Here is a 24,422-nt window from a genome sequence, read left to right as displayed (position 1 = left end):
GCAACCATTGGACCTGAGGGTTACCTGGAAATACAGGTATAATTTTATCATTTTCTTCTTTTTGCACACAGAGCACCTTACCCAGTGGGAGCATGAGTGGTAGATACAAGAAAAGGAGGTAGCATTACAGTATGTGTGAAGATAAGAATAATTATAAGAAAAAAGTATAAACTTAATCACAGGTAGGCATTCAAAGGTCCTCACTGGGAAAAAAAAGGGTATCTAGCTTAGTTCTAACAAAGCCAAAAAATAAACAGGTTTTAAAAGACAAGAGTTTATGTTAAAAAGATTGCAAGGTTGAATAGAGTGACGTGTCCTTTGTAAGGCTCTGCCTCTTGCTAATTAATAAAAGCACAGTTTGCACATTCCATACAAAAATCGAGCAAACATTATGACAGTGGTTTGTTTATTAGATTAGGTTGTTGGCAGGGATGAAAAAAATTCTAAAGGAAGAAGCATAGCTGAAAATGGCTCATGACCTACATAAAAAGTTAGAGTTAAATAAATACAGATGTAAGTTATGTTTATATAATGAGAAATGCTGCTGAGCTAAGAATTTTAGGTTAGTAAGTGTGAACTACAACCTCAATTCTGCAACCACTTATCCATACCTTCAACTTCACTCACGCAAGCAGTCCCAGGGACTTCAAAATGGCTACACACATGCAGAAAGTTAAGCAGATGACTAAGTGTTTGCAGGATCGGAGCCCAAAAGAATGAGTAGAATAGAACTCTTTTTCATCAGCAATTCATCGAGTGGTGGAAAATGGCATATTCTCCCATTTTTGTTATTTGTATTAACGTATGTAGTTTACATTTTTCCAAGTGGCATTCACTTTCCTTGAGACAAATTTTATCTGGTTTCTTCTAACTATTTGGCAGAATATAACCAATTACCCATGCAATCCATGGCAAACACTTATGGCACAAACCAGTGCAAGGGGTTGGGTGCATTCCACACCCATGACTGTCAATGGGAGCAAGTGCCTAATGAGTTCAGAATTATAACTCACTTCAAAAGACAAGGGACAATTCTCCCAAGGAGCTGGGGGGAATTCCCCTATGATTTTGTTTTGTTTAATTTTTAGAAGCAATCACCAATTTAGAGGACAAAGCAAAAACAAAACATTAATTAAGTCCAGATTGTCAAAGCAGCTTAGCTCTCATTTAAAAAACTCAGTGTAGTAGCCAGATTTTCAACAGAGCTCAGCACCCAGCAGCTACCAGAAAACTGGTCCCAATTGTGGGTGCCAAACACTTTTGAAAATCTACCCACATCTTTTACATGCCAGAGGGAGCTGTGCCATTTTGAAAACCTGACCCCAATTTTGGGTGCTGAGTGGAGGTGATCCCAAAAATGGACATTTTTCAGTAAAGGAAGTGGCAGATTTTTCATAAGCATTTTCTCAGGTTCCCCACCACCACCACCACCACCAAAACCACTAGTGCTCTGCTGCTTTGAAAATCCAAACCCAGTTTTTGGAGACTGATCTCTTAAAAATTTGGCCCATAAGTTTGTTTCAACAACTGCAGGACAATTTGAAATGAAAAATGAGAGAGAAACCAAATAAATCCACATTTAAAGTAGCAATGTCAACCAACGAAAATGATATGCCTACCATGTTCCAGATAAGAAGGCGTACCTTCCGAGGGATCGAGCCTTCGAGCCCTCCGCCCATGCTTGGAGTTGTTGTGTACAAACATATTGTCTGACACCGCCAACACATGGCCGTCCACGTTGACTGTTGTTGACACCACAACCTGCGAGCACAGGAGTAAAATGGATCAACGTTTTGATAGATTAAAAAAAAAGAGCACAGATTGTAATAAACTCAGTTAAATAAATAACAGCTGGGAGCTGCAGAAAATTGCATAGCTATTTCGCATAATAACTGGTGCTTATGCTGTACAAATCTAACAAGAGACGCTATTGATGAGTGAGTCTTTGGCATAGAAACCTTCTGATGCAGCTTTAAGTCAAATTGCAGAGTTTGTAGCTGTATGGCAGAAGGTACACTGTTAACCATCATTTTAACAAGAAGATCTTTATTAAGGGTTTCTCCCGCACCCTCCCTCCCCACCCCCCCCCCGCAAATACAAGGGCGGCTGTGTTTCACCCTAAATTATCCTTCAGTTTCTCTGCTGAAGTAGATAGCGCTGTTGACATTGCAAATGAGAATTGATTCAAAATAAAAGAAAACAAAAACACTTTTTGTGAAGTTGAGACGAGAGCAGAGTTCTGTTTCTCACCCAGCCCCAACCTCCAATATTTTAGCCACAGTCACCAGGGATATCTGGATTTATCCCAAATTCTCCCACTCTGAGCTGCATTTGAGTGAGTCTGGGGACAGTCTTCGCTTCACCCTTATTACTATCTGTGTTATGTTCGTGTCTAGGGGCCCCAACAAAGATCAGGGTCCACTGTCCTAGACACTATGCAGACATGATCCGAGATGGATCCTGCCCAAAGGAGTTTCCAATCTGGATAGATAAGACACAAAGTGTGGGAGGGGAAAATGAAGCACAAAGAGGGAAAGTGACTTACCCAAGGTCACACAGCCAGTTGGAAGCATTGCTGGGAATAGAACCCAGGTCACTCAGTTCCTCACCCTAATTCCAGGACCACACACTGTTTCTCTTACCCTATTCCCCGCTCTGACCCCATGTCCTATACTAATGAAGTACAGCATTTCAGGGTTTTATCCCAGTTGAAGACGGGGCCCTGGGTAGACTGCCAGTTTTCCAAGAGCACGCGTTTCCATAGAGAACTTTAACTAAAACAATAAGAAGAAATGACCTACACTTCTCCTTATATTAAACAGGGAAAGGGATTAAAAACTGAAACCCACAGAGATATGTTTATTCATGCGACCTCTTACAACCAAATATAATAATTGTCTGTTAATTGCAGTTTCAGCTCCCACCTCATGCTTCGACATGTGAAACAGCAATCAGCGGCTCCGTTTAATCCACCTATTATGTTGACTAATTAACTTTGCTCGACAGTTTATTTCTTCCTCCATTATCAGTCCCTGTCAGCCGCAAGCACACTGCCGCATAGGGGGACCTCAGCCCTCTTGATTGATCACCGATAGATTGACATGCAGATTAATTTAATTAGAATCACCTCACTTGAGAAATGAAAGACAATGGCAAGGGGGCTAATAGATCTGCTCTTATAATGAGGTGAGCCTCCAGAGGCAGGGCAGAGGATTTCTGATTTATTTTGCTGAATTCCCCAGTCGCTCTGACAGGCTCTTGCTTTAATTGTTCTTGGTTTTGAGAGGCTTTAGCTTCTGAAGAGGTGAAATGCTTTACAAGGATTGGCAAACATTGCTTCAACGCTCCCAGAAGCTGCTACCTCTCAGCGGTGGTCGAATGGGGACACTTAAAGGATCACTTACAACAATTCAGTGTCATCACTTGAATTGGATAAAGAGGGGAAACTAAAAACTTTGCCATTCTACCTATTTCTCACCACCTATTAAACACTTAAAAATACAAAGTGAATCAAGAGGCTAAACCATCCTTAGCCAAGCCAAGAAGCCTTTATCTTTAAAGGGGGACACAATAAAACAGTTTGCATTTCAAGATTTCTGATATAGTCCATCGGAATGCCATTCTGCCATGGATTTTTTAAGACTATATATATATATTATTAAAATACAGAATAAAGGATTCAACAGCTCTTACAAACAGTAATTCGGGGGGGGGAGGGGAAGACAGCACCAAATACTGTAGGTAAATCCTTTTGAATTCAAATTAGTGGAGAATAACACTGCAAAAATGTAAAATTCCACAAGGATTTCAAATGGAATTTATCCTTGTCGCACCTGGGGGGCAGAATCAAGGTTTGGCTGTTTCCACTCAAATGTGAGCCTACAGAGAGTAGCACATAGTTGGTGAGGGTACAAATGAGATTGCAACCATTGTAAATTCTCTGGGACAAAGATTTTTGGACAAATTCTCAGCTGACATCACTTGTCATAGTGCCATTGACTTCTAGACTAGTCTTCTGTGTTAGTTGGTAAAGTACTAGGCACATTTAGGCTGATGTAGAAATATAATAAATAAAATAAAATACTAATAAATAAAATAAATGATGATGATGATGATGACGATGATCATAGCCACAGAAGAATTCGAATTTCCTAGAACATCAAAAGCTTGAAATATTTTTCCCCACAACTTGGCCACAATTCTGCAAATACTTATGGATGTGCTTCCCCTTGAGCATGTGTGTAGTCCCATTGAAGTCAATTAGGTTAAGCACATGCTTAAAGTTAAGCATCTGAGCGTTTTCAGGATCCAGACTTAAAAGTCTTCCTAAGTTAAAAATAATACTAGCTTAGGGTCCAAAGCTGCAAAAACTTGCGCATGTAAGTAACCTCTCTCACATAAGAACTCCTAACACAGGAGTAACTCTACTTGTTAGAATAGATCCAACAAGGTCATTTACGGCATCAGGCCTTTGTAATATTTTTCCCTCAGGTTTTGGAACCTGTTGATGTGCCACGTTTTGATGTACTGAACTGTACCTTCCTACCTACCTCTTGACCAGGGAGTTTGATTTACTGCACAGAGACCACATTGGAGTGGTTCTTTGGAGTCGTTAGCAGAAGAAACTATAAAAGGAATCACCATGAGAATCTGTTTCCAGTGTCAGGAAATGCAGAAAAAAAGTGGTTACTCTGGGTGTCTGTCTGAAAAAAATGATTATTCATAGTGCACCTGTAAAAAGCAGCACACACGCTCTGCTTATTTCTTAAAATATACAATTTTATTAATGTAAGCACTCTGTTTTGCTAGGAATGTAAAAAGGACTTAGCAGACACACATTAGCTAAATATTAATGCCATGACTATGTAGAGGGAAAAAATAGACTGTATATTTGTTATGCATTGCAATGATATACTTGGACTTTTTCAGAGCACATATAGGCTTATAAGGTACACTTAGATTTTTAATCTAAAATACAATACTTGTCTCATGATTTTGAAATTATGGGGATGTGTTTAAGTTAAAGCACATGCTCAAATTAATGGTGGAGAAATCGTAAAATTGTGTGTGTGGGAGGGAAATCAAACTAGATGTGGAGTGCCCAGTGAGACATTCATAGAACATAGACTATAGCAGGAGGGAAAAGAAACATGACAGTTTAATAAATGATTAATGAGGTGCTGACATAGTAATGTAAACATGGGGACAACCAAGCCTGCCAAATCTCAAACCTTTCCAAATTTTGTCAACAAAACACATTTTTAATTTGGGTCAGGCAAACATGGAAAATTATTTTGAGCTTTAGCTTCAACCCGTCATAGATTTTTAATCTAAATCCTGTATCAACACTGGGGGAAACTGGGGGAAGAGTTCTTCCACCCCTGCATCATGTTATAACTTTATTCAGCCAGCCACCACTATCATTTACGCTACATTATATAATGACTCTGCAAATTATTCTGTCTGCCGTAAAATATCTCAGTTGTGAATGTTTTGGGAGGTTAGTTAAAAAAATCTTCTGAAACAAGAACGCTGGAGATCAAACTATTTATCCAGGTTTAGTGCTGGCCTGTTTGTTTGTTATCGTGCATCACCTAATATATCAAAATTAAGCATCGCATGACTCCTCATTTTTAACCACAGCCCATTAAGCTTTGCTAACTGATTAATACATAATGTGTTCCTGGTGTTTTCAATTTTCTCCATTTTCCTGGCAGTGCCCTGATATTTTGGTTTATACCCCAGGCACCTCCTGGCAAAGGCTGCAGAAATTCAACTATGCTAATTTCCAGGTTTGAGATGTCTCTTGCTGCCATTTGCTTTAGGCCTTTGTCTTTGGGATTCACTAATCTGATTTTATATCTTGCTGTTCCTGCTTCCCAATGGATGTCATGACAAAAATGAATGGGAAAGTTCCTTATTTTCATCACCAGTTGGAGACTGTTTCGTGAAGTCTGTTTCCGTCATTCTGGTAACCCAAATAGACCTTGATTCAACAAGATACTTAAGACAGTGCCTAAAGTTAAGCACGTATGTACAATGCACTCAGTGAGATTACTCACATGCCTGAATTTAGGCACATGCTTAAATACCTTGCTGAACTGGGGTCATAGCTCACACTGCTATTTTCCAAACTCCCCTCCCTCCTTATCCCTCTGGGGAGGGAACCTTGCATGTCCTAACTCCATTATCTGGGATTCGTGAAGCATCATTTTTGTCTCTTATGCAGATTTGCTGCAGGACACAAGTGGCTACAATTCAAACCTGAGTGGCAGCATCCCTTTAAGACACGTTTGCAGCTTAGGCTGAGGTGGAGGTTGTGGGGTAAACCCATCAGCCAGCGCGGTGATGTGTTCGTGGCTTTCCGGGTTCCATAATAAATGCATGTTTGAGGGGTTTATGCTCTGACTCAGCCACAAAGGTTTCCTCCATATTGAAACCTGACACGGGTCAGCAGTTTTATTATCACAGCAACAACAAAATACCCAGGTCGTCTGGGGTTTGTTAATTACATAAGTATAGAACACGTGGTTTAGTTCTGTGTGTGGTTTTTTAGGGCAGAGAACCACCAGGGGGCAGCAGACCAAGGGGTAGCGGGGGCTACTGCCCCCACAATGGGAATATGGAGGGGAGCAGATCTAGCTGATGCAGAAGCAAGAGGGGGACCCAGCTATATCCCATCCCCATGCGGGGTGGGGGGGCAGGACAGAGCAGAACCCAGAGCAGGGGTTGGGGAGCCATGGCAGCACGTGGGAGCAGGCCAGACACCAGGGAACGGGTAGGATTAGCTCTCTTCTCCCTAGCTTCTGTTACACAGCCGTGCTGGCCAGGACCAGCGTACAGGGACCATGCCGGAGTCACACAGTAAATGCCTCCAGCCGCCTGGGAGAGGTGGTCGCTTATGTGACTCCTCAGCCCAGCCCAATCCGCACCTTCCTGCCACCTTGGGTCCTGCAGAGACACTCAGCCCTGGGGAGGGGCAGGAGCATGTGTTCCAGTTGCAAGGCTGGGGTGACGGCTAGAGCACCAGCACCTGGGGCAGGGGGGCATGGGGTGTCAGCACACAGGTGCCAGCCACCGAGGGGGTAAGAGGGAGAAAACAGCACCAGCCACCAAGGGTGGCAGGGAGTACATGGCACCAAGTGTCAGCCACCAAGGAAATGCGGTAAGAATACCCAGGATGCCCCTCCCCATCACTCCCCATCCTCTCCCTCTGCCCCCTCCCCCATTCACAGCAAGCTGCTCACCCGCCCCCATAATGCCATCTAATTACTATTTGTATTGCAGCAGCACTTAGGGTACATCTACACTGGAATAAAAGACGCAAGGTGTGGCCGTGGCTGGCCTGGGTCAGCAGACTTGGGCCACAGGGCTATAAAATTGCAGTGTAGACATTCCAGCTCAGGCTGGAGGCCAAGCTCTGGGACCCTCCCTCCCCCTGGACTCCTTAGGCTGCCAGGGAGGGCACACTTGGACATAAATACATTTCAGGACAGGACCCCTCACTCCTTTCCACACTTGGGCCTAAATTCACAGATGGCTCCCCAAAACCAGCATACCTTCTGTCCCCTTCCCTTCGCTCGTTAGCTATTTTATGACTAAATGAAATAGTTAAGCTCCAGGTGACCCTTCCACAGTGAAGCCCACCAGGGGAGGGAGAGAAAGAGGATTGAAACTCTGCGAAGTTCATCCTCAGGTGGCATTAGCCTGGTGTACCTGGGCCTGTATCTTTGCCACCACCACCCCAGGTTACCCAACACAAGGCAGGGCAAGAGCATGGCTGCATTCCAGCAATCCCTAATGACTCCTTTGGCTTGGGGCCTTTTCCAGGCAGACAATGGAGATCAGAGACGAACCAATTCCAGATGACACCAGGAGCAGGGTGGGAAAAAATGGCATAAAGTAAGGAAGGAGGAGGTATGTTGTGAAAACAAAACTCCCTAACTTCTGTGTGGAAAGGTGGAGAGCCACGCAGACAGGGCCAATAGGACAATCTGACCCTTTCCAGAAACGCCGGCTATCCAGCTATGAATAGGACTTGGAATTGCCTCGATCTCATCACTGACCCAAGCCTTTCAGGTTAGTGGATGAGATCCGAGCCCCACTGACGTCAATGGCAAAGCTCCCATTGACTTCAAAGGGAGGTTTACACTGCAGCTGGGAGCGAGTCTCCCAGAGTAGGTAGCACAGTACAAATAGCTGTGTAGACATTATAGCTCGGGCAGCAGCTCATTCTCTTAATCCCACCTAACCCCTGGGTCTGAGCTCAGTGGCTAGTCAGAGTCTCCACCAGAGCCACAATGTCTACACTGTCCACACATTTTTGTGTGCTAGTGCAAATGCCTCTGGCTACTAGCTGCAGTGTAGACATACCCAAGGGAGCCAGGATTTTACCCAGCACGTTTACACTCATGCACCAAAGATGGGTCCTCTGTAAGACCTCACTGTGGTTTTGCTTGATACTTTTCTCCTCTAGAAGTGAAAAATGAATCCTGTGTCTTCTACCCTCTACAGTGACCAGCTGCTTTATTTTAAGAAGTTTGTTGTGAGAGCAACAAGTTCAAGAAGAAAACGCAGCTATTTCAAAAGAAAAAAAAAGCACCAGCATTTAATGGATTTCTACAAGCTTTAATAGCTCACTGTATTAATGTATGAGCCGTACTTTGCTCTTCTGAAAGTGATTAATTTCTTGAAAATGCTAAGGTCACGCTAATTGACATGACCTGTGTAATTAAGCAGTCTCTGTTTACACACTGAAAGCTCAACTGCTGTGAAGCTGGGTTTGCATGACAGAATGTCTTTACAAGTGAAGAGATCAACCACCTTTCTTATGCCCTACCTGCTCACCTACACAGGCTCCTGATTGCTGTTCTGAGGGAACATACAAAGGCATTACCATATGAAAATCAGCCTGTATCTTGGGGGAGTACGAAACTGGCAGTGCGTACATATCACAAACCGTGTGCTTTGACAGGCCCCAGACCTGGCTGTTCATGCTAGATTGCCCTACTGGTGACAGCACCCTTGGAGAATACTTTTCCTCTTAGAGGAGAATATATATTTTAATAAATGGGAATAGCTCCCAGTGGCAGCACGCTATAGAGGAAGACACATGCAGCCGGACATCAGGGACTCCTGGCATTCCAATCCCAGTTCTGACACTGACTGGGTGCATGACCTCTGCCAAGTCACTTCCCTTTCTGTATCTCAGCTGCACAGGAATAAATAAGACTCACCTACTTTGTGGGGAACTACAGGATGCGTGCGTACAGTAAAAGAAAGAGGCATTGAGTATCATAACCACTCATACAACGTGTACCCTGTACGACTAAGTGCTGCGGTGGCTGGAAGGGGATTCAGAGTACCCTAAACTGCTTCACAGATGCTGGACTTCTGCACAGATGGTCCTTGGCCCACTTCCAGCCTCAGCTATCCTTTTATGACCCACATGGATTGCGGGACAAACCCCTCGCTGCTTCTGGGTGAAGGTTTACCCCAACCCCTGAGGACAGTCCTGAGTAAGAAACCTCATGGAGCTTGCCCTCACTAAACTCCTGCATTGCCCCCAATGAGGGAGGGTCATTTCTCCACCTTACCTACCCCTTGTAGGCAAAACACCCTCTGAACGATCACACAGGGGGGTCCTTTGGGCACACATTTCCCACCATTGCCAACACCCGGCTGGCTCCAGCATTGGGAGGTCTAGAGTAGACAATGCTCCCATGATCTGTGATGGTTTTAATTCCATATATTTATGGCCCTTCATTTTCAGTTTTTATTTTATTTATTTTTTCCCAGGAATTTATCAGTGTTTATTACCACAAGTCACAACAACAAAAACAGGTCAAAATCAGTGCAAAAAACTATTAATAATTTTTCTGGGTAAATATTGGGGTTTATATTGGTGGACAGAAAGACAGGGGGGAAAGTATTCAGTAGATTAAAGCTTTGATTTCCATTCATCAATGTGGTTTGCTGCAGAACTAAAACAGAACTCAAACACAATGCCACCAATACCCAAATAAAACTTTTCATTTGAATAAAACAGTTTACTGTTGTAGACTTAGAACTATTAAGCTATAAATATTTGCATTTAATAATTGGACCACACCATTTGCGGCGCATACACTCAACTTCATCGTTTTCTCCTGTTTTTTGTTTTTTTAAAAACTTTCAAATACTTCCTTGTGTTCCGAAACATATTCTGATATAGATTTTTGTTTTCTTCCCACTTTACTGTGTCAAATCTTTAAACAGTTATCTCCTAGCAGCTTGAGATGTGTACGTGGCAGGCATGAGATTCATCAGTATGTTCAGATGCGCATGCACTTCAGAGCTTGCCTGCGTGCCTGTTTATTAGTCTAGAAGATACACACAATAAACACATAGCGTTCCTTCAGGCAACTTTGCATATACACAGAGACCAATGTGTTATCATAATACATCTATCTCAGGGAATGTATTGTATTTTCCTAATAAAACAAAAGTTATTTTTTATATATTTGAATGATACAAAAATAGGGCGAAAATCAGAAAAAAATGAATAATACTTTTTGTAAAACCTGGGAATTTGTTGGTAAAAATTGGTTTAAACTGAAAATGAAGGAGCTTACATAGCTTTTAGACTGGTACTGAGCATGGTTAAACAACACAATGGAGAAATATTGGTGGCTAGCTGGAGCTCTGTTCACCCCACAGCACTCAGCCTATTTCCACGGATAGCCGCTTACAATGGTAGGGAAGTATTTGCTAAAAATACCCTAGTGAAGAGCAGACAGTGGGAGTTTTGCCTCAGTGAGGACTGGGCCAGTATAAAATTAATACAGACTAACACGGCTGCTACTCTGAAACATATAAAATTAATGCAATCTTTCAAAAATAAAAAAAATATTTCAAACTGCAACAAATGACTCCCAAAGGGGAACTTGTTTAGATTTTCAGCATAACCATATATCTGTTTTGGTGACAAGATTTCGCCCACTAATAAATATTGTTTGCTCACTTAAAATCTTTACATGAAGACACAGTTAGGTCTTAGGGCAGAGCAGGATATCCTAGAGAGAAGCAGCCATGTGATTCAACACAGCAACAATACAAGGCCACTTCTGTTTCTTCCCGTCACAGTTTTACTTCCCATGGGGATAGCATCATCTTCAAGTCTTCTCTTGCCCAGAGCATGAAAATCCAAGAACTTCCTGCTAATTTCTGTTATCATTGGAAATCCCCAAAACTGAGTTCAGTATAGTAAATTTCAGTATCTTCCAGTTAATTACCAGTTTAGTTTGGGCCAAATTTATTTCTACCCCACCAGTTGATTATTTTTAAAGAAGGAAGCATGATATACTGACCTGGAATCTCCGCATGTCCCGGGGGTTTCCTGCATTTTTTAGGCAATTTTGGTTACATTTGAGAAAAAATTTCAAGAAGAACCTGTGGAGAAAAGAGACACAGTCATTAGCCTCTCAGATGCATGCAGCATATAGCACCATGTCCATTTCCTGAGTCTGATCCAGCAAATCCTTACTCCAATTAGCAATCCTTACTCACACAAGCTGTCCCTTTGACTGGCCACATGGGTAAGGACTGCTCACATGGCCTCCAACCAGCAAAACACTTCAGCATGTGCTAAAAGTGACACATGCTTAAGAACTTTGCTTTGTCATAGCCGTACAGGTTTGCAGAATTGGTACCTATGTCACTTTAAATGGCTAGTGTCATGGAATCATGCTGTCTTCCACAGCAACCAGGAAGTTAAAGAGACAATTTCAGTACAGCAAAGAGAAAACAGAAGAATGCTGGCCAAGGAAGCGTCTTTGCATGTAAGAGGTTTCATCTCACAAGTTCATGTGTAACGCATAAACCTCAATTTGATGCAAAAAATTTAAAGCATTCTGCACAATCTGAATCTTAATCCAATAATTAAACCAAATTAACAAAATTAAAGCTGGTTCATGATAATTTACATAAATGAATGAACAAAACACTGTGGGCGTGAGGGGAAGTCTTGATTAAAAGGCTGATCTCATGGAAGAAATGAAATGACTGCCCAGACCTATATGTAGCTTTAAGAAGAGACATTGCATTTTACAAGCCCCCAAAAAGCAAACATTTTTCTGAAAATATTTTCTTCACTGTTATGCACCAATGGACCGTAAACCCATAAAGACAAGTCGATGAATAATAGTGGGTCTCATATTCCTGGCTCCCCCCTCATGAACCAGGGTTTTTCAGCCTTTTGTCCAAAACAAACTGCAGCCAGGGCTCTACTAAAGATAACTGTGTAAAATTAAATCCTGCACCAAGCTTTAAAACCAGGCACAACCAGACAGAGCATCATTATATCTGCAATAGCTGTTGATTAACCAGGCAGAGGCTAATTTACCCTGTTTCCACTTATAATGAGGCATCAAGAGGTGATTGTTTGTTATTGTTTTACTTAAAATCAGAAAGTTAATTTTTTGTAAGTGTCCATCCTGATCCCTGGTGAGAACCCACAGTGGCCACTAAGTGGCATAATTTGCATATGCCGAAATCAAGAAGGGCAAAACTGGTCTCGTTGGATGGAAACATTTCACAGCTGCATTTTGCTGGTTGGTGTTCTGTGATGCTGCTCCCCTGCTCCGTTGTGGAACTGCATCCTAAAGAGGCCTATTTGACTGTTGTGTCAGCTCCTTCACACTCTAAACATCATATTAGGCAATGGCCGTGGTGACAAATTTAAACTCAAAGGGGCTACTTTCATTAAAGGAAATCAAAGAGACCAACCAATATAAAACAATAAGGAGCCATAAGACACTTTCACCGGTGGATGGCAAGGGCGCTGTTTGTTTACGCGCAATTAAAGAGGGGTATAAGCCATTGCATTTTCTCATCAAGAAGGTCTGGATATTCAATAACCGAAAGTTGGTGCTATTTGTCATGTGTGTGTCTTTTTAAGCCTCTAATGGCCAGCTGTGACAGCCTGACTCAGATTGTGTAGAAGGAGCTGTCAGCACAAATCCTGGCATCTTGAATCCAGACAACTGCTTGCCACCAGTCGAAGGTTTGTACTCGTGCCAGAATGGATTTTGAGAGACAAGCAAATAGGGCATTAATTCCACCAAAGAAAAACGAACTGCAGGGAGAGTTCAGGATCTTACACTTCAGATGATGGCTTTCCTGTCAACAGCCCATCATTTAGCTCGTGAGCTATGAAGGGCACGGACATTAGATCCCTCTTGCCCTAAGCTGGCCCTGTCATGCGGAATGCTGGCAGAATAGCGAGACCACCCCTCTGCGAGAGATTGCTGGCTGAAATAAAAAGCCTGGCCATCTGTTGGGAAGCAAAGACGTCCCTGTCAACTGGTGCCTGGAGCCTCAAACAGGCCCTTATGTGGCAAAGTCTCTCAGAACCGCTTATTCTTTAGGGAAAAGTCTGCTCTGCCCCAAGGGTTTATTAGAGAATTCTTCAGAGTTTTCCAGAATGTAGGAGCCAAGCAGCTGACCACTTTGGCTTGAACTTCCCTAAAGGAATATATTACCAGGAAGGGAGGGCAGGAGATGTAACCGTTAAAAATATCTGCACTGAAAGACGGAATCAAACATGCCATGCAAACGTAGAAAACATTTATCATGTTAACTTTGCATGGCATGTGTAAACACAGGGGACGTGTGTGTGTGTGCATGCTCATGCACACAAGCACGCTGATCAACTCAAAAGTCCCCCCAAAACAGGCAAAGCTCTTAACAGAGCCTCTTTATCAAAACTCTAAGCTTTTCCTCTGCTTAAGAAGCTATGTTATTCTCTTGTTTTATAAGCTGGCACCAGATCAAAAGCACCGAACACCTACATGAAATACAACAGCTGGTGTCTGGGGTCTGCAAAGTCTAATTCAAAAGCTCCAAAATTTTACCACAGTTACATGGGTGCATCACTCCTGAAGTTAATGGGTGTTTCATCCACAGAAGCTGAAGAAGAATTGAGGCCCACTTATTTAGTTCTATCAAAACCCAAAAAACTGGTGAATTCTGTAAACTCCAGGAAAGCTTTTCTTTTCTTTTTTTTTTTAAAGCCACAGCACTTTGGAGAGGAATTTTCAAAACACAGAGCTTGCCTCTTATATTTTCTCTTACTTTTAAAATTAAGTTTTAAAAATAAATCAGTTGATAAAATACTCTATCCAATCCTGAATTCTTATTCTACCGAGAAACAAAGCAAAATATGGGCTGAATATTGTCTTAGAAAGCACCAGCTACAAGCAGGCTCAGTGGCCATCTGAGTCATGTTTTGCCCTAACCCGTGAGAGACCTGGGTTTGATTCCTGGCAAGCAGAGAGCCTCACATCCTGTTCTGCACAAATCTCTGTGGTCCGCTTCAGTTGGGTCGCACAGGTGAAATGGAGTGCAGAATCTGACCCAATGTTAGTTGGCTCTGAAGGGAGAACCACTTTGGCTGGAAACCAGGTGGCTAGAATACCACTGCCTATCATGCTGACAAATACTCTCTCACTGTTTCCTTGTACTCCCAGGTGTGTCTGTATCCATCTGTTGTCCCTTGTCCTATTCTTAGATTTGAAGCTCATTGGGGCAGAGACTGAGTTTGTTCTGTGGTTTGTACAGCGCCTAGCACAATGGGGTCTGAGGTCACAAATGAAACTGCTAGGCCCTACAATAATACAAACAAATAATAATAATACAGAAATGGGGTCACATGAGTATACACGATGGCTTAACTCAAGAGTATTCTAGTTTGTACTTATCTTAGAATTGTTAGTTCTGCCACATTCTTCATCTTGAGCTCCATTCTGCCACCTTACTCTGCAAGTCATCCCATTATAACAGGTCAGACTTGCCCAAAAGTAATGCTGGCAAAATTGGGCCCATTTTAAACATAACGTACATGTGTATTTGTTTATGTCTAACTTCTTAATATCAGGTTATTTTTTCAGAGCTAATTTTTTCCCATATGATGGGGGAAAATAGTATTCACGCTAACTGTTGAAGTCGGAAATTTGCTCACTAGGTGAATACATGTGCAAACAGGAGTGCTGATAAAAGCCTGAACTTTTATTTTTGAGCCCCAGCCACTTGGCGTGGGTCGGGTTTGCCTAAGGCTAGTATCCCTGCCGGGATGCTGGAACAATTTTTATAGTGGGGGTGCTGATGATGGAAACCATGTATTTGGTGTTCGTTATTACTGCTTCAAGCACCTCTAGTTCCAGCACCATTGTATCCCTGTCATGTGACAAAATCAGCACCCCATGATTTCTGTGCCTACTGGGACATCTGCTTTGGGTTTTTACAATCAAACAAAACACATCTGCTAGCCCCTCCTGCCCAACACACACACACAGATTAATACAGCCAATGAATGAAACACACTGTGACCGACCCCGCTGTAGAGTGCAGCTGTGGTACAAGCTCCCCTAGGTCTCTGTCCCACCAACGCAGACATATTGCACACTTCCCATCAATACCTGCACCCTTCAGGTGACATAGAACTGCTATACTAGGGCTGTTCTAGGGCTGCCAGAAGCTAAGTGGTGTACGTGCCCTAGACAAAACTACTCGAATGGCTCCAACATCGATTAACACAACAGTTCCCCACCGAGTCCCTAGGGGCCGTCCACTACAATGGTATGAAGGAGTGGTCCTCAGGCCAAGTGCCAGTGATAGCCCCTTGTGTCCACTCCTCTTCTGGAGGCAACCACACTGGCCTGCAGATTCCCTGAGAACTGTTCAGCCCTTGTGCCTCATTGGGGTCTGTCTAGACAATCCCCTTGTTTGCAGACCACTCCCAGGTCTGCCTTTTTGCAGTGGTTGCTGCCCCCCTGCCAGTAACAGCCTGCGTCATTGCCCGGCTCTCAGCCTCTCTCCCCCAGCTCCCAGGCTGCCTGTCCTTCGCTCTGCAATCATTTTCCAGGTTGCTGCCTCCTTCCTGAGCCTGATCCTTGCTGACCACCCTTCCTGTGCCAGAGGGGACCCCTCTCTTGGCCAGATGTCACACAATGGAGGTTTTTCATAGGAGTGGGTGGGTGAGATTCTGTGGCCTGCGCTGTGCAGGAGGTCGGACTAGATGATCAGAATGGTCCCTTCTGACCTTAGTATCTATGAATCTATGAATAGAGGCTAGCACAATGCCTCCGAAATGAGCCAAAGCAAAAGATATGTCTAGCATGGAGGTCAAGGTAGAGGCTCGAACCCCATATGACAGATGGAAGTCTGTCAATTCACTGACAAAGTAGCTGGCAACTTCTCAAGATAACAGCTATATTACCCAGACCAAGGCTTATCATAGCCACATCCAAGGGGCAGTTCGGCAGGAGGAATAGATGACCTCTGAACAAACCTATGGAGGACATGGGCTATGTTTTCCCAAGGACACGCAGAATGCTATTGACGTGTTCGTATATTGACAAAAGTAGTCAGCCTACGGCTGATAACGCACATCACCATCATCAGCTAGTGTAGACCCCAGGTGGTGGATTCAGATCAGCATCTGCACAAACCACTGCAGAAAGTTATTTTCTGAGAACAAGTGGCCTTGAGATCAGAAACCACAGAGGGACAGAGATGATAGTTATGGGCAGATGCCAGCTACTTTGTCAGTGAATTGAAGCTGAAGACCTTTGTACTTTCTGATCGAGTCAGACCTCCAAAACTCGTGACTTCCATCCAAAACTGAACATACTCAGGGATATTGAAATCTAGACACTGTCTCCTTGACTTGCCTCTTCCGGTAGCACTAGTGTTTCATGGTCTTAGTCAAACCATTTGGATCTATATAAATCCTCAACTGCTTTGGGTTTACTAGAGACAATACAGTAAATCCAGTCAGCTGGTGCCTGAATTCACTCAGGAACATTTTATTTTATCATCTATTAAGTACAACTTTCACTTTCGCCCTCTGCTTTCGGGACATTATTTGGTGCATGCATATTTGGCAGCACACTGGGATCTCTATGAGTGCAATGTACTGTATCTTTCATGTATCCCAGCTCCTTAAATACTTTGGATTCTTTCAGAGCACATTTTGCCTCTTGCGCAGAAGACAACCTGCTTGATCAGATGCATTTGCAGACTGTTCTTCAACCAAGCACACCTGGGACATCCCATTCTGCCATTCCAAACTCCGCAGAGTGATGTCTGTCCTGGGACACATGTCCCAGAGTGGTCTTGCCACTTAGGCTCACTTTTTGCCCACTATAGGAAACAATATTTTTTATTTTAGCATTGCGCAGTCCCTAATCCATCTGCAAGTGACAACCTTTTCTGGACCTAAAGATCAATTATACCATAGATAATTAGGTCTCCAATTAGTCTAGATTTAGCTTTTTCATGTAGGTCTGTAATATTATTGTCAATGGCCTCCCTCGACAGCTTGGTTTTCTATGTATGCATTTCTCGGTTTTGCATGCATCAAGTTATTCTGGAAATTTTTTCAGTGACTTTGTCTAGCCAGTTGCAAAACCCCTCCATGCTCCCACTGGAATCAACAGTATTTCTCAATGCCTCTGGCTTTCCAACCACAACAACATGGAGGATTTCACCCTCACAGCTTTCTTTGCAAGACCATTTAACTTCCAGAAAAATTGGAACTGTTGCAGTCATCTCTTCCAGCCATATGCTAGGTTTCCTCCGAGCCTGAGGTGGCTTCATTTGCTCCAGTTTTGCCAGTGATTTAGTTTACTTCTGACACCCTGTATTATAGGTGTAACACACAGGTTTGCTGGAAAGAAAGTGTTGCTTATTTGCTGCTCCTAGCGCACTGACGAAGGTCGGGGTTCTGAAAGGTTAACACCGCTGTCACCTGGCGGGGTCCATATTCAGTGATTCCAGTGGCTACTCCCACACTATGGTTCAACATTACAAGGCCAAATTCTATTCTCAGGTACACATGAGGAACTCCCATAGGGTCGGACTCTACTGCAAGAACTTCAGTTCAAGGTGAGCTGCATGCACGATGCAGCTTCAGTCCTCATCTCAATGCAACAATACACCCTTAGCCAACTTCATGCAGCTAGGGTAAGAATTTGGCTCTAGATTAAGAAAAACCCACTCTGAAGAACTTCCCCAAAGGACGTAAGCATGGAATAAATCATCCTAAACCCATATTTACATTTTAGAAGACAGAACTGAAGGGCAAACACAGTAAAACAGTTCATTAGGTAACAGCTTGTACATCATTAATTATTATGCAAAACATTGTTAGAGATCCAGACGGCGCAGACCGACTTTCCCAACCCCTGGAAAATCATGTTTGGATGTTTCTATCAGTCCCCGCAATGCCCACAGTCACAGAACAACAACAAAAACAGATATAATGGAAGGCATAAAAAACCACCCCTGTTTACACCCTTAATGTCTGTTGAATCTATTTTAAGAGTATACGCAAGGCATGGTAACAAGAATGTAGGCTCTCGTCCTGGCCTCTGACCGTGGAGTATCTGAATACAGACTGCATTTGCAGCCAGCACAGCACCCTTGTCCTTTGAAAGGAGCAGCCTGGGTGCTTCAGAGGAAGCTGCACTTTGCACAGTATCTTGCGTCCAAGTGGAATATTGCACTGAAGCCTACGGGTCTGAGTCATGGTGAGTAGGACTTTACTCCTCAAATAATCGCATCAGGATGACTCACCGATAGAGTTGGTCAGAAAATGATTTTTATTCCCTCAGGTTGAAAACAAAGAAAAATATTATTTTGTCAAAAGTTTTCAATTTTCAGCAAAGATCAAAAAACAAAACCAAAGTTCAGCCAAAACTGGAACAGTTTGGTTCAGAAATGCCATTGCAGTGCCTCATGCTCCCACTGTCCTCTACAGGTTGGCCTCCTTCATGGGACTACATCTCCCAGAATGCACTTCTCCCCAGCCTTGTCCCCATGTCCCCTCCTTTCCTTTGTCCTTCCATCCAGTTGATGCCCTCCTAACTAAACCCCACCTTTAGCATTTGCTGACCATCCCATTGTCTACTTTGCCTGTGGGTTATATCCCTTTATCTGTCTTTTCTATTTATATTATAAATGCTTCGGGGCAGGGACTGTCTATTATCCTGTTTTTGGACAGCCAGGCTAAACCCAGTAGGGACCCATTCTTGGTTGGTCCGTGATACAAACAAACAAAACAATAGTAATATTCAAAGGATTTGACCATGGGCTTTTGCAGGCCAACATAAGGAGGATTATAAATTAAAACTGAACTTTCTTTAAAAAATAAAATAAGATCTGCGTGGGGAGCAAGACGCACCTCTCCATCATGGCCCAGAGGGAGATTTAAGAGAATTCAAACACGGAGGGTTAGCAGTAGGACTTTCTTTGCCATTGCCACAATAAATATGTCTGTTGAAGGGGAAAACATAGTTGGAAAGGGAAGACCTGCATTCCTGATGCAGAAGAAAAGCTAGTTTGTTCCCAGTACATTGGAGAAATTGTTTGAGAACAGCTCATCCATGTGAAAATATGACAGCTGTAAGGCTGCCAAGCTCAGTGAGACCTGTGGCCATCCAGCGAGTGAGTGCTGCTTGCACAACTTAAACCTGTCAGAAGGCAAACAAAACCTGCCCAAGTTTTCAGAGGACAAACAAAACCTGCCCAAGGTTTCAGAGGACAAACAAAATCTGCTAAGGTTTAAGTGCAGGGCAATACTGGACTCTGGGATTAGGGGCTGTCAAACAAGGTTTTCTGTGCCTCTGTCTCTCTGTAAAATTAGTAAAACCTCCAAAATATGAATACTGATGTAATATCTCGCACCGTCCAGCAGATGAAAGAATTTCAGGGCCATTTTACATGAAAACGCCAATGCAGCACGTAAGCAGGTATATAACCGAAAGCACATGAGTACTGCAGCCAATGGGAGTACTCCCGCACTGAAATGAACCGGGGCCATTATGAGCTCAGCCACCTCCTGTGCTAAAACCATGGGAAGGGACGCAGGGAAGGAGTTGCAGTACAAAGACAGTAGTAGTGGAAAATATCAAGCAGACAAGAGCAAGTTATTTCATTTCTAGTGCAAACCAGGCTCTTCCTACCAATTTGACCCTAGGCACCAGTCTTCTTGCACACAACACAAAGCAACACCAGAACAGACAGCTGGGCCATTTGATCCACTTATTCAAGTTTCTCTATCCGCTTTTCAGTACACCACCTCCCCTTCTCCATCAGTCACCTCCACCATGTCTTGCTGTTAATCACAGACCTTCCTAGTGCCCTAATGTCACCAGACAAAGGATGCCTACCCTGAATTATTCAAATGAAAGCCAACCAATGTGACTACTGCCATTTAATATTAACCACGGTCATTTGTGCACAAATCCAACATATATGTGGCATATGTTAGGATAGCAGAGAGGAACTCTAGTATTAAAAAACCCCACAATTGCTACTGATAACTTCAGGAGAAAGAAGAAAAACACACTATGTATTTAAAGAGCTGTAATTTCCCCATTTAAACCCAAATCCAGCATTGCACCATTTTCCATGTTCAAGTGAGGGGCCACATCAAGTACCCTGACCACAAAAGAAAAAAAATTGACGGCTTACACTGATATTTAGCAGCGTGAGACTGTGCATGGAAATCAAATACAGGCATGGGGGAAACCGCCTATTACCCACACGTTCACAGCTGGGTTTTTAGTCAATAAACAGCAGTAGCCACCTTTTGTGGCATTTTTACAATTGGAAATTTATTCTACAGAAGAGAAATTAAACATTGCAGTCAGCTTCACTACCTCTTCCCCAAATATAGCCATTCCTCATTTGTCAAACTGCCTTAATTAAAAAAAAAGGACCCAATCTTTCCCTTCCTGATCTCAACATTCTCTGTGGTTCTAAGGGGCACTGGATCAGATCCATAGTTTGTATTTACGGAATGCAAAATGATTTATTAAGAAAGCGCAACCCGGCAACAAAATTATGGGAATAACTTTCTTTTACTGAAAAATACACATCTGCCAGCTGAAGTCCAGAAAAGGTCCCCGAGATGTGACACGACATGCCGTGTGAGCCTCTCACAACAGGGCCCTGATTACTGACAGCTTCTATTGGTGCTCCCATAATAATACGGACAGAATAGACTGGTATTTTTGTGAACCTGTTCTGAATTCCAGAGCTGGCGCAGGAAGCATTTTGCTGCTGTGGGTATAATAAATACTTCAGCACTGCAAATAGTTGGAGAAGAACTAATATAATCACCAAATCACAAGTTAGAACTGCCCAAAGGCAGCCTTAAATTAATCACTGCTTGCTTCACCAAATGTTTCAAGTTGGTTTTCCGTAGGTCTGTGTGCTCTGTGCAGCGAAGTACAGTATAGCAATTTTTCATCTTCTACATTCTTCAGCTCTCCAATACCAAGTGTTCTAATGCATCAGAGAAATTTAGGCTTCTTTGGAAAAGTCTGTTTTGAATTTTCCCTCCCAAGTGAGTTAAAATCCCAGAGAGCTTTTCAACCTTTCATTAGCAATTGAATGAGGCCACAGAATATTCGCCCAGCATCAAACGACAACAGTGCAAAATAGGGCAAAATATAAAAATAAAAACATTGCAAAATAATTCAGAGACAGGTCTGAATTCTCGCTTTTCCCTGTTTTAATTTTTCCCCTGGGGACTGGCTTTTCAACAATTCTTCTCAAACGGGTGAAAAAGTTATTCAGTGATTGATGGGGACTGAATATTTCTATACACTCCCATTTGCACAGCATTCCATTTATCTGCAATGTTTATTGAAATCCAACTGGAACTAAATACCTCAAATAAACAAAAGTTTGCAGGGTTTTACACCATCTGTGCATCAAGTATCCAGAGGTTCACTTAGAATACTGAGGTGCAATGTATAGTGTACGTATGAACACACACATACTATGTGGGCATAGAGGGAGGGTGTATCCATCTACACATACACAGATACACAACTGCAGTTGGTACTTTACTCTGTGCAGATAAGGAAGTCTTAAGCTCTGTTTTTCTTTAAGACTCTTGCAGTCACTGTTTGTTCTTTATGAGCTGAGGGGTCAGTGCTTTAGCTGAGACTGTGACAGGCCTCTCCAGAATTAGAGTACTTTATTATCACATTAGTACAGGGAAAAGTCACATAACTAACAGTATTTATCCTCATGTATTCAGTAAAAGCACTAATATTCAATCACTCTGCCACTATTTAATTACTCTTCCTTACACTACTTTTTTTCCTTACTTGACCCTTCAAGTACCAGGGTATGAAAATGTGTTAAAATTAGTTTTTTAATTCCACTTAAAATGCTAAACTTTATTCCCTGGGATAAGTATAAAACCAGCACTTGGGTCTGTCATAGTTCACACAATACCAGTGCATTAGCAGTCATCACTGTGTCATATTTGTGCTAGAAGAACCTGTGTTCAGTGTAAGTGATGACAGATAACAAAATTACTGTTAATTGTAATAGGATACTGGTATTCGACTGCCTGTTCTCTCATGGTAAACTAGTGTAACAGTTCTTAGGCATCAGTAAAATCCAAGATACAGTTTGTTAAAGAAAACAAAGAGAATCAACTTAATCTCCACTTCTGTCTTAACAAACTAGGGAAGATAAAGGTGTCTTAAAAAGTCACCCTCAGCTGCATGCTGTGGTGATGCTAATTCTTTCATTGGGGTATTAATGAAATCCAGATTCACAGTGAAAATATGTAATGACCACTCCCTTCTTTTTGACTGACTGTTTGTGGATCAATTAGATACATAGATCAGATGTTCACCCCTTAGCCTGTGTATAAAACTGCATGCACAAACTTGTGCTTGCAAATACACTAATGAGCCTTTAAATAGCCTGATACCTGCGCACATTACAAGTGTTAGCCTATGAACCCGCAAAACCCCAGGGTGTCAGGCTATTTAAAGGGCATGTGCCAAGCAAACTTTTCAGCTGGTGTCTGAACCTACAAAGTGCAGATGCAATTTTGTGCACTTCTGGATAGAAGCCCGTCTGAAAATGTAACCCTAACTAGATCAGGTTAAACCGAGACATTACTTTATCTCAACCATATTTTCTTTACATGCAAAGCCCAAAGCCTGTTTTCAATTTTTTTCCCTTGATCTTGTTAAAGAAAAGATCTCATAATTATTTAATATTAACAAAAACCATGTCATTTGCTCAAACTGAGATGGAAATTTCTGACTGGCACTGGGGACAGGTTTCAGAGGGAGAAAGAGGAGGAGAAATGCCCTTTGCATGTGCATTTTACCATTTGTGTGTGCGTTTTGCCATTTGCAATCTATGTATATCCATACTGCGCCAGAAGCAACAACACATGAGAAACAGAGATGTGCACTACTACAATACACCATGTCTGGAGAGTATTATGACTCACGGACTATGGCCCAAGAGCTTTCAATCAGCTGAGATGTTTAGAGATCTGGTACAATCAAATGCATGCCCTGGAGCATGATACTGAAATGCTTTTGGTTACATTTGAGAAAAAAAAAACTAAAAACAAAACACATCTGGAAAATGAGTCTGTATTTGTTTTAAGAAAAGGAGTACTTGTGGCACCTTAGAGACTAACAAATTTATTAGAGCATAAGCTTTCGTGAGCTACAGCTCACTTCATCGGATGCATTCGATGAAGTGAGCTGTAGCTCATGAAAGCTTATGCTCTAATAAATTTGTTAGTCTCTAAGGTGCCACAAGTACTCCTTTTCTTTTTGCGAATACAGACTAACACGGATGCTACTCTGAAACCTATATTTGTTTTATTAAACTGGATGCCTGCATAGTTGGTGACATGATCAGCCAAACAGATTTCCACAATCTTCGTGTGTGTGTGTGTGTGTGTATACACACACGTGCATAGGGAAAGGTTTTTCAGCAGCGTTCAGTTTCCGTCTAACTTTGCTCTTTCAAAAGTCAAATGAGAGTTTTACCGGTCGCTTCAGCAGAAGCAGAGTTAGGGCAGCACAGAGTGCTTCTGAAAATCCACCATGAGTAAAGAGGCTACATTTCATAGCAATGTGTGACCCTCATAAGGATAAAAATGTTTATCTTTTTGTTAAATAAAAAGGGTGAGGACAATGATTTGGCTTTCTGATACAACACTACCGGGATGTTTTTTTAAAAAAACAACACATTAGCAACATTAATTCAGTTTGGACTTGGTATTTTCTTTTTAAAATGGTGGTCATAACGGCTTTCAAGTTGCACAGATAACTCAAAAAGAAAAGGAGTACATGTGGCACCTTAGAGACTAACACATTTATTTATTTATTTATTTATTTTTGAGCATAAGCTTTCGTGACCCACAGCTCACTTGATCAGCTGCACGTAGCTCACAAAAGCTTATGCTCAAATAAATTTGTTAGTCTCTAAGGTGCCACAAGTACTCCTGTTCTTTTTGCGGATACAGACTAACACGGCTGCTACTCTGAAACAGATAACTCAGTGTTCTAATTGCTCTTAATAGACTTCTACATTTTCAGTTC

General features: G+C 42.4%; 1 protein-coding gene across 12 annotated transcripts in view; it reads right to left on the bottom strand.

Moving 5' to 3' along the window:
• EBF1 (EBF transcription factor 1) overlaps window positions 1-24,422 on the bottom strand; it is a 334,576-nt gene that overhangs the window by 114,963 nt on the left and 195,191 nt on the right. For 7 of the 12 annotated variants that reach the window (XM_038414384.2, XM_038414382.2, XM_038414378.2 and 4 more), the window contains exons 7-8: window positions 11,349-11,430; window positions 1,620-1,761 (exon numbers count right to left, since the gene is read on the bottom strand). In XM_038414384.2, the coding sequence (XP_038270312.1) occupies window positions 1,620-1,761; window positions 11,349-11,430 (224 nt within the window). The remainder of the gene's footprint in view (window positions 1-1,619; window positions 1,762-11,348; window positions 11,431-24,422) is intronic. The other 5 variants (XM_038414385.2, XM_038414380.2, XM_038414386.2 and 2 more) reach the window with 1 other exon arrangement.

This window comes from Dermochelys coriacea, chromosome 8 (genome assembly GCF_009764565.3).
Source record: "Dermochelys coriacea isolate rDerCor1 chromosome 8, rDerCor1.pri.v4, whole genome shotgun sequence".
Taxonomy (NCBI): Eukaryota; Metazoa; Chordata; order Testudines; family Dermochelyidae; genus Dermochelys; species Dermochelys coriacea.
The sequence above is the reverse complement of the archived record's forward strand: the minus strand, read 5'-3'. Positions and strand labels throughout refer to the sequence as shown.